The following is a 10373-nucleotide window of genomic DNA, read 5'->3' as shown; positions in this document are numbered from 1 at the left end:
ACAAAGATGCTAGGAGCACTGAAGCAGAAGGAAGAACTTTGCTGGGAGGAGGGGTGGTTGGAAAAGGAAGGGAAATAGACTGGGGTCCTCTCACAGGTAAATAGGCAGAGGATGCTGTTTTTACTCCTCAGACGAACCAAAGAAGGCTTTCTGGAGGAAGGAGGGTGGGGGAAGGATGGGATTGCACAGAGACTGAGGGAGATGACTTCTGGGAACTGGTTTCAGGTATAGGGTGCAAATGGAGAGCAAGGCTGAAAGTTCCCTATTATGTGTGTATGGGGGTGCAGTGGGAGTACCCCACTCCTCTACCACTAATACCCAGGGACCAGGGTTTTCCCTAGGGCGTGTGTACATGGGGCCAACTACTGTGAACTTTGACACAAGTCCACCCTCAAGTCTGGACTGCATCTCGGTGCGCTAAAAGATGGAGCAGGGAGGGAGGGCAAGGGAGTCAAAGGATTCTCTGCTCACTTGGTTTGGGGGCGGGGGGGGAGCTAGGGCTTTGGGGAGCAGTTTGGGGCAAAAGCAGGGATCCAATCTCTGGGCAAGGGCTTCTTATTCAGAAGACCTTGTTCAGAGGTGGGCTGGGTGGCCACCTAGTGGTGTGATTGCAGAGCCCCGAGGAGGAACTCTACTGATCGGAGGATCCCCACAATAGGTGGGCATAGAGTGCCCAGTGTGCTGGCTCACCCGAGAGCAACTACTCCCAGCAGCCTTCCCCTGATGCAAAGGGAAAGGGCCAGAGTTAATGCTTGCCTTGGCCCACATTTTGTGTGTGCACACGCACGCATGCACACACACACACACACACACACACACACACACACACACACCCCTCGAAATCCTGCCACCAGCATCTCATCCTTGGCAAAAGGTGAAAACCCAGGCAGAAGCAGGACATTTCAGTCACTGTGTAAAGGACCCTTTCCTAGGGGCAGAGTTGAACAGAGGGGAAAAGCAGAAAGAACACAGAGAGAAGGGAACTTGGATCCTATTCCAATTCCCTAAGACCCCTGCCTGTTACTTAGGTCCTCCTTAGCCCCTCTTCCCTAGACCTTGGCCCCTTCTCATTTCTTGCTTCTGCCAATTTCCTTTCCTCCTTGAGTTTCCGGTAGTGCCAGGAAGGGGGTGCCAGTCCTCGATGTCCTGCGAGTGTTGAATCCTGCTTCTGCTCACTGGATTGGGATCGAACCTTGGTGAGGCGGATTTTGGGGACCGGTGTCTTAGAGATATTGCTATCCTTGGCCAGCAGCCAATCTGGACACAGGCTCAACACTCCTGATGGCCTCTGGTATGAAACTAGGACCCGTTGGCTGGAGGGAGGCTGGGAGACACTTGGGGTTTGGGGTTGCAGGGGTACTGTGCCCTGAAGCTCTGGCACGGATGGACGAAGCATGCCCAGTTCAGGCGGGAGGTCTGGGCATAGAGTGTGGCAGGCAGTGATGATGAAGGGGCTGGCTAGACTTGTGGTTACTCTCACGAGGTGATCCAGGACACCACCCTCCTGGGGGGGCTGGGGGAAGGGGAAGCTGAAGGCACTCTGGAGTCTCTCTAGGAAGGATGGAGTGAGATTGGTCTGGGCCTGGGCCACAAGCCCAGCCAGGGCCGGCCACTCAAGCTGATAGTACCTACTCAGCTGCTCAACTCGGGGATGCCGGGTCAGCTGGCGGATCTTCACCACAGTCTCAAAGCTATCGGTCAGGGCTGCCCATTCCAAAGCTGTCTTGCCCAGAGCTGGGTCCACGGCCGATAGGTCAGCACCTGGGGAAAGGATAGGTGGGCTTCTCTGACAGTGGAAAGGATTGGCCTGAAGAGAGTGGGAGGTTTAGCATCATGCAAAGAAAAGCTAAAAAGGTCAGGGGAGGGCATCTAGCCCAACCCTCTCACTTTGCCTATGAGGAAACCAAAGCCTAGATCATCTTTTTAATTTTTTTTTTTTTTTAGTGAGGCAATTGGGGTTAAGTGACTTGCCCAGGGTCACACAGCTAGTAATTGTTAAGTGTCTGAGGCCGGATTTGAACTCAGGTCCTCCTGAATCCAGGGCCGGTGCTCTATCCACTGTGGCACCTAGCTGCCCTGGATCATTTTTTGTTTTGAGAGTGCCCTCTCCACCCTCTTCTCCCACTCTGACTCTGGTCCAAGAGGAAGTGAGATGAGACTTCAGAAAACCGGCTGGGACTTGGAGAGAAAGAGTGTGTGCCTGGCCATCTCTTAGTAGGAGAGAGCCCTTCCCTGGCCTCCCCTCCCCCTCCCTCAGTGCCCTGTGCCACAGCAAGGGAAGGGATGAGACTGGGCTGAGCTTCCTGAAGTTGGAAGCCATCCCACTGAAGGGCCAGGGCTGGGAGAGTTTCAGGGATAAGTGGGCTTTGGGTGGGGGGGCTTTTTCAGGCCCCCTGCCCCATGCACTCACTTCCTCCCTACCCTTCTCCGGAGCAGTTTTAGGATCCAGAAATGCAGTCTACAGATAGGAATAAGCTGGCTGAAGCTCCCTCACACCCCAGTGTGATTATAACCCTGTTCTTATCCTTCTTCCTCTCCCGCTGGGCCAGCAGCATGAGGTCATAGATGACTAAATTAGGGAGGGGGACTGGAGACACTGTCTAAGACTATTGGACTAGAAGATCTCTAAAGTCGCCCCCAACGCTAAATTTACTCCATGATCCTACCCTCAAAACCAGAGCCAAGACTTTCTCCCTTGGAGGGAGAAAGGAAGTGCTATACATGGAGCTGTTGTTCCTGAGGGTGGCCACCAGAGGGAAGCACCTACCAGGGAAACATCTCTAGCAACAAGCTGGCCTTGGAGTTGGATGGTGGTACCATCAATGTTTTAGCCCATGCTCTTGCCCAGTCTGAGACTCTTTGGGGCTTCATCCCCTTTCAGAAGGATCCCAAGCCTCTCTGGGGCCCTGGCTGGTTCCTTGGGGCTGTCATGTCATTGATTTCCCTCTCAGCCCTTTGTCAGTGTTGAAGTCCTCCCAAGACCACAGCCTCATCTCCAAGCTCGGCTCTTCCAATTCTTCCCTAGCCCCCAGAGCTAACATCTTGAGCTGCCCCTTGTTGACTTGCTTCTCTGCCTCTGTCTAAATGGCCCTGTCCTGGCAGCTAGATGGTGCAGTGGTTAAAGCACCAGCCCTGGATTCAGGAGTACCTGAGTTCAAATCTGGCCTCAGACACTTGACACTTACTAGCTGTGTGACCCTGGGCAAGTCACTTAACCCCCATTTCCTGCAAACCGCCCTCCTCCAAAAAAAAAAAGAACCTAAATGGCTCTGTCCTTTCCCAGTACATTGGGTGACTCAGAAGAGGGTCTCTGCCTCCCCCCACCCTCTGGCCTGGCAGACCTGGGGAGGGACAGACAGGTGGCTGAGTCCATCAGAGGGGGTGGCACCCACCTGACATGAGAAGGGCAGCCACGCAGTCTGTGCGGCCCTGCACCGCCGCCTTCATCAGAGCTGTCAGGCCTCGGCCGTCTCTCCGATCCAGGTCCAGGCCCGGGTAGTAGTTCAGCAGGTAATTCACAAGGGTGATGTGTCCTGGAGGGGCACAGTCCAACAAGAGCCAGGGCCTTCCCTAGCGTCCTAACCCTCCCACACAACCTCCAGGGACCAGGTATTAAGAACCAAGGACGATGGGGAAAGGGAGAAGGTTGGGTTCCCTGTCCCTATGGGATCTCCCCAAAAGTGAAGGAGCTGGGGGCAGCTAGGTGGTGCAGTGGATAGAGCACCAGCCCTGGATTCAGGAAGACCTGAGTTCAAATCCGACCTCAGACATTTAACACTTACTAGCTGTGTGACCCTGGGCAAGTCACTTAACCCCAATTGCCTCACGAAAAAAAAAAAAAGTGAAGGAGCTGAAGAATGAAACTTCTAGGTTACTCCTCCCACCCCCTCTTCCCAGCACTTCCTGGAAAACTTTTCTCTAAGGATCGTCCTAAGGCTAGACACTGGAAAGAGTAATGGGTTTAGAGGAAGGGTTCATAATCCAGGGGCGGGAATTCTGGTTGTTTTGTTTTGTTTTGTTTTTTTCGGGGCAATTGGGGTTAAGTGACTTGCCCAGGGTCACAGCTAGTAAGTGTTAAATGTCTGAGGTCAAATTTGAACTCAGGTCTTCTTGAATACAGGGCCAGTGCTCTATCCACTGCGCCACCTAGCTGCCCCTGGAATTCTGTTTAAAAAAAAACACCAAAAAACTTCAATAACTTTATCTCAACATAATCAGCTTCCTTTGTAATCACATAGATCTTATTTTATGCATTTAAAAGCAAAGGCCCATAAGATTTCCTAGATTGCCAGAGGGGTCCAGGGTATGAAAATCACTGAGAACCCCCCTTTTAGAGTTAGAAGGGACTCTAAGGTTATGTAGTCCACACCTTCTCCCCTTTTACAGATGAGGAAACTGAGGCCCAATGACAATGACACTGAGGGAAATGACTTGCCCAAGGTCACACAGTCATTACATGTGGGCTGGGGTTCAAACCCAGGTGTTTTGACTATAGATTCATCACTCTTTCCATTCTTGCCTCCTCAAAGGGTTTGGATCCAAATGTCAGCTCTTCCGGTCGGTACCTGAGTGATTTGGGACTGTTAACCTCTCTCAGCCTCAGTTTCCTCTGATGACCCTTCTCTGACCCTGATACCTGGATGTGTGGCTTGAACTTCTCTCAGAGCCTCAGTGTCCTCATTTCTCAAATGAAAGGTTAAATGACCTGTAAGGTCTTTCCCAGCCCTAAATCAGTGAGAACCCTCATTTCTCTGACATTGACACCTGGGCAAATCACTTCCCCTGTCAAAGCGGCAGTTTCCTACACCTGCCTTGACAGCCTCGCTTAAGCGAGTCATTGTTGCTCGGGAGTGCTCTGAATGTGAATGGCGGAGAGAGGAAGGGGAATCTGGCTGGCACGGCCCAGGAGCCTGGGTTACAAGGAGCCTGGGTGTGAGAAGAGGATGATCCCCGGCTGAGAATGCTTGACATTTTGTGTGTGAAGTCATTCGGAGGTCTCGGCTAAGAGTATTTTAGACTCTCTAAGCACGCAGGGTAGTGACTAAGTGGAGAGGTGAGGGGGAGAACTGAGTATAGGGAGCGCCTGCGGTTTGGGGGAAGATGGGAGAGTTAGATATATTCTACATACACTATTGGGGGCTGCGACTGTGATCTGGCTGGTGCAGCCAACCACCAATGGAAAAATGCCTTCCACTACTGCAGTCCTGCAACTCATCTGTGTGTATGTATGTATGCATGCATATGCATGTGTGTATGTGCATTGTGTTGTATGTATTGTGTATATTGTATATGTGTGTATGGGTGATACCTGTATTGCCTATGTATGTGTGCATGCACGCACATTGTGTGTTCGTGTGCATAAGTCTACTTTTGCACATATATGCATTATACACATGTATGTACATACACACAGAGAGAAAGAGGGACAGAGAGAGACTGAGAGAGAGAGACAGAGACAGGGAAACAGAGAGAGAGAGACAGAGACACAGAGACAGGGAGACAGAAAGAGACACACACAGAGACAGAGACAGAAAGTCTTAGAGAGAAGCCAGGGAAGACAGAAACATTAAATGACTTGTTTATGGTCACACAGCTGTTCTGGGGTCTTTCTCTCAATAAGGTCAGCCCTCTATGCACCTGCCATGCTGACTCTCAAATAAACGATAAAAAACAAGAGCTCCCATGTATATGGTAAAGATCCCTTGCATCCATCCTAGGTAATATATATGTATGTGTGTGTATATACATATATAGTATTATATGTAGCATATCTCAGTAAGCTCCTTGTTTGTCATTAGGAATTGTTTCCTTTTCTTCTTTTTTTTGGTCCTGTCACCTGTCAGTCGACAGTCAATAAACATGTATTGTGTCTATTATGTGCCAGGCATTGTGCTAAGCCCCGAGGATACCAAAAAAAGGCAAAAAGACAGTAGTTGTCCTCTAAGAGCTCACTATATAGACAACATGCAAATAACCGTGTGCAAACAAGCTGTATATAGGATAAATAGGAAATAATTAACAGAAGGAAAGCATGGGAATTAAGAGGAATCAGGAAAGGCTTCCTGCAGAAATTGGGATGTAGGTGGTTCATGAGATAAAGTGCTTGGCCTGGAGTCAGGCAGACCTAAATTCAAATCCAGCCTCAGATACTCACTAGCTGTGTGACCCTAGCAAGTCATTTAACCTCAGTTTCCTGAACTGTAAAAGGAGGCTGATAATAATAGTATCTACTTCCCAAGGTTGTTGTGAAGATCAAGTTGTATACATTGTATAAACGTTAGCTATTATTATTATTATAAAATACCGGGTGTCCCAAAAGTCTTATTGTAGTGTTAAGCATTCATAGCTCAAACTGACTTTTGGGACACCCTATAGTGTAAAATTAAACTGAATGAGACAGGGAGTGTGAACGAACCTCAGTAGTCCCATCTTACAGATGAGGAAATTGAGAGCTAGAGAAGTTAAGAGGCTCCTTCATGGTCACACAGAGCCTGAAGCCACATATCCTGACTCTAAATCTAATCTCAGCTACACCAGGCTGGAGACGGTGCCTGAGCCCTACTCCCTCCCCCTCTGCTGCCCCTCCCTCCTCCGCCCCTTGCTCTCCCACCTGCCTGGGCAGCCAGCATGAGGGCCGTGTTTCCTTCTTTGTCTTGCTGATTGACATCGAGGAAGGGGCAGTGACTGAGCAGGACCACGACACCCTCAAAGCCCTTGTAGCAGGCGACCATGAGGCCTGTCTGAGGAGAGGCCACAACTCAGCAGAGCCTCGGCATCTCCCAGAATTCCCAGCCCTGGATGCCTTCCCAAGACGCCCTGATCCTCCTCCTCAGCCCTTGGTCCCAGCCAGCCCAGCACTGGCAGCAGCCCCTCACTCTGCACGACCGTCCCAGTCTTGTCTGGTCCCTGGGCCCCTCAGCCTAGTCTGTTGCCTCGTAGGCGCTGCTCCACCCCCATGCCCTAGATTAGCTTCCTAAACAGAGAAGCCGTTCTCCCTAACCCCGGCCTTCCCTCGTTGTCCTGGGTCCCCCAGGGGAGTTAGCCCGTCCAGCCTCTGCAGGTAGGGGTGGGGTGGTCTGTGGCACTGGGCCCCTCTTGACTGCCCCTGTTGGAGGCAGACTGTATTATTGCTGCCCCACCCCTCTTGTTCCTGGGCCAGAGGGAGACAGGGCTGGTTTCCTCACCCTTCCGTTTCTGTCCGCCTGGGTGGCCTCTTCAGGGCTGACCCCCCGATCGAGGGTGGCTTGGAGTTTAGCAGGATCGTTACTTGCGCAGGCCTGGTAGAGAGGCCCCAGCTCACTGCAGGGGGCAGGGTTGTCAAAAGGAGGGGGGTCCTCATGGTGGAGTTGCATGGAGTCTTCTGACAACTCACTGCACATGTCTGCCCCTTCCAACACTGCCTCCCCCTCCTCCATTTTTCAGGCTTAGGTTATGGGGTACATCGCCTGTCATTGCCCCCTCCTCACCCAGGGAGCCATCTGAAAAACAAACAGATGCTGAGTGTGTGTGTGTGTGAGTGTGTGTGTGTGTGTGTGTGCGTGCGCGCGCTCAGAGTGGAGGGTACTTCTGGCTGCAGAAGGCATCCCTCCCACTCCCCTCTCCCAGTTGGATGCCAGGTGTGAGTAGGCACACGCAAGAGGTGTTATTTCACCCTCAGCCTCCTCAACGCCCAGCACACACACAAAGTGGAGGTATGAGGGAAGCGATGAGAATGCCCCTCCTATGTCCCCAAAAGGAAAGTTAGTTGGGGGTATGTGGAGGAGCTCCCAGGAGACCCCCATCCCACAATAAACTCACCTGGCAGACTCCGACCCCTTCAACTCCTAGTGACCAGCAGCATACACCAGTCATAGCAGATGGACAGGGCTTAGGGAAAATTGCCCTGAGAATACCTCTTTGCCACTGAGCTGGATCAAGCCTGGGTTAGCCAGGGATTGAGAGGGTGAGGATCAAGGAGGGTGGCTAAAGCCAGGGAGGGACAAGGTGAAGAGGACAGTCACACAGGGCTGTTCTTGACACTGGAAAGAAGACAAAGACAGCTTCCCCTGACCATCGATCCCCTTCCCCCACGGAGGAGATGCCCCTCACCAGGATTTGGGAGGTAAGAGGAGGATGTCTTGGTGGCATTGACCTCTCTCTGATCCTAGGAAACTTCCACCCACCCCCCCAAAGAAAAAAAGTCCTCAAACAAATACAGCCCTAAGATTCAGGGGTGACTTTTGCAAATGTTGGCACTTTCACTACCCAGTGAAAACCTGAGGACTCCCCACCCCCTACCCAAAATGTCCATCTATGGGAGCATGGTGGGGATGGGGGGAATGAGAGGAGCCTGGGGAGCAAGGGCTGAAGTAAGGGGAGGAGGGAGAGGAAGAGGAGGAGGAGGAGAGGGGAGCCCAATGGAACAAGGGAAGGGGTGAAGGATGGTGGGCAGAGAGAAAGGGGAGAAGGAAACTCAGGGAACAGGAATAGGGAAGGGGGTTGCAGGGTGATGGGCAGAGGGGAAGAGAGGGAAGCTTAGGGGGCAAGGGAGGGAGAAGGGTGGTGGGAAGAGGAAAAGGAAAGAGAAGAGCTTAGGGAATAGGAGAGGCAGGTGATAGGAGAGCAGGGTGAGTCATGGGGTGACTGCTGTCATCCAGGAACCATCCGGGAAGCCAAGCAGACAAGCTCCTCTCCATCAACAGAGCAAAGGGCTGGGATTACCTCCTCCCTTCTCCCTACACCCTTCGAAGCCACTTTGCTGCTTTTTTTTTCAGTCTTGGCTTTATGTATATCAAAATGGAGAGGGGGACACTAGCCTGTGACCTCCACACCTTGAGGACTGGCTGAGAAGCAACAAAGCTTTTCATTTCAGTCTCTTATTGATAATAACTGGTATCACTTAAGAGTGGGCAGATTGTTTCACAGACCCTTATAACTCTCTGAGATAAGCACTGAAGGTATTATTCCTCCCTACTGAACAAAGGAAAAAAATTCAGAAAAATATAATGACTTGTCCATGGTCACACAGCTAGTAAGCAGGGATGTGCTGGTAAAGGTTTAACAATTGGCTTTCCAAGAAAAAACAAAGGTTTTTCTTGACATACTTTTAAGTTTAATCTGCATTATTTAACATTTTCTCCATCACTTCCTTACATCTAGACAATCAATACAACAATAAAACAAGCCCTGATTTATACCATTTGCTGATTTCTGAGATGTAAATGGTCACCCTGAGAATTTAACAATCAGCTCTCAACAGATTTGAGCTGGATCCAGCATACCCCCACTAGTAAGTGTCATAAACAGATTTCCAACCCAAGTTTCTCCTGACTTCAGATCCAGCACTCTTTCTACTATACCAGGAGTTTTATTTCTGTTCAGGACACCATAAAGAGGAATGAAGCAATTTGGGCCATGAAGTCTCCCCTGGATTAAAGGATACAACCCTTGAGCAGAAGCCCTCAGGGATAGTGGTGGAGTGTTAAACAACACTTCCACATTCACACAATCACTCAGTTTCATGCTGGTGGTCTGGGGGTCTGTGTTGAAACCTCAAGGATCACATTCCCATCAGCCACCAGTCCCCTGGAGCCCTTCTCCTCGCCTCAGACTAGACCAGATTGGAAGTGGGATGTGTCAGAAAGATAGCTGGACAGAGTCAGGATACCAGGATGCCAGTTCTAATTCTTACTTCTTGGGAAACCTCCAACCTTGGGCAAGTTACATCACTTCTCCAGGTCCCAGTGTCCTCATGTGAAAAAACCAGGGGTTTATAGTATTGCTCCCCAGGTAATGAGATACATCTCCTTCTTCATGGCAGGGAGAGAGCAGAAGGTGGGATACGTTGTCAGAAGCCATCTCCTTTCTTTGTAACAAGGACAGCTTCAAAGTGGAGAAAAAAGGCAGAGGAAAAGGGTCCCACACCCTACCCCCAGAAAACTGTGATGTGAAGATAGGAGGCATCAATAAAACTTTTTTTTTAATTAAAAAAAATATGGTTTCTGATATCTTTGCCACTTCTAATATCCTGTGAGATTCAATGAAAGTCAGTGACCTGCTTCATGGAGGATATTAGGCACTACCAGCATAGGGCAGCAGGTGGCGGCCCTAGGCAGGGTTGGATAGTGAACTTCTACTTCTAGGGAGGAAGAGAGGTTGGAGGGAGGGAAGCAATATTAGATAGGGCAGAAGAATGTGGAGCCCAACTGGAATCTGGTAACAAAGGCAGAGGTGGCTTCTAGCTCTGCCCGCCACCTAGTAGGCACTTAATAGATATTTAATTAATTGAAATGGAGAAGAGGGAAGGCAGGAAGATTAGAAGGAAGAAGGGAAGGGGAAGAAAAGAAGGGGAGGAAGGTAGACTAGAGTGGGCAGTGATTGGCCCAAGATCTCTC

General features: G+C 50.5%; 1 protein-coding gene across 2 annotated transcripts; it reads right to left on the bottom strand.

Annotated features, from left to right (window-relative positions):
* Positions 1 to 823: 823 nt before the first annotated feature.
* On the bottom strand, positions 824 to 7425 carry ANKRD33 (ankyrin repeat domain 33). 2 transcript variants are annotated; one of them, XM_043968099.1, is made up of 4 exons: positions 7185 to 7425; positions 6611 to 6740; positions 3393 to 3533; positions 824 to 1761 (listed from the first exon to the last, which is right to left on the bottom strand). In XM_043968099.1, exons 1-4 carry the CDS (start codon positions 7413 to 7415, stop codon positions 1025 to 1027), a joined length of 1239 nt encoding a protein of 412 aa, XP_043824034.1. In that variant the 5' UTR covers positions 7416 to 7425; the 3' UTR covers positions 824 to 1024. The 2 variants fall into 2 exon arrangements, with proteins under 2 accessions (XP_043824034.1, XP_043824035.1); XM_043968100.1 differs by having other exon boundaries at positions 6611 to 6736; positions 7185 to 7264.
* Between the last annotated feature and the right edge of the window lie 2948 nt (positions 7426 to 10373).

The sequence above is a fragment of the Dromiciops gliroides genome, chromosome 5 (assembly GCF_019393635.1).
Source record: "Dromiciops gliroides isolate mDroGli1 chromosome 5, mDroGli1.pri, whole genome shotgun sequence".
Classification (NCBI taxonomy): domain Eukaryota; kingdom Metazoa; phylum Chordata; class Mammalia; order Microbiotheria; family Microbiotheriidae; genus Dromiciops; species Dromiciops gliroides.
This window is presented reverse-complemented; position numbering and strand designations above follow the sequence as displayed.

Bases quoted from the DNA above. Each gene is read 5' to 3' on its own strand.
- ANKRD33 (XM_043968099.1), bottom strand. From the start codon at position 7,415: ATGGAGGAGGGGGAGGCAGTGTTGGAAGGGGCAGACATGTGCAGTGAG. The intron at 6,741-7,184 runs GTGAGGAAACCA...GCCTCTCCTCAG, and splicing joins AGGCGGACAGAAACGGAAGG to ACAGGCCTCATGGTCGCCTG. The intron at 3,534-6,610 runs GTGGGAGAGCAA...GTGCCCCTCCAG, and splicing joins CATGCTGGCTGCCCAGGCAG to GACACATCACCCTTGTGAAT.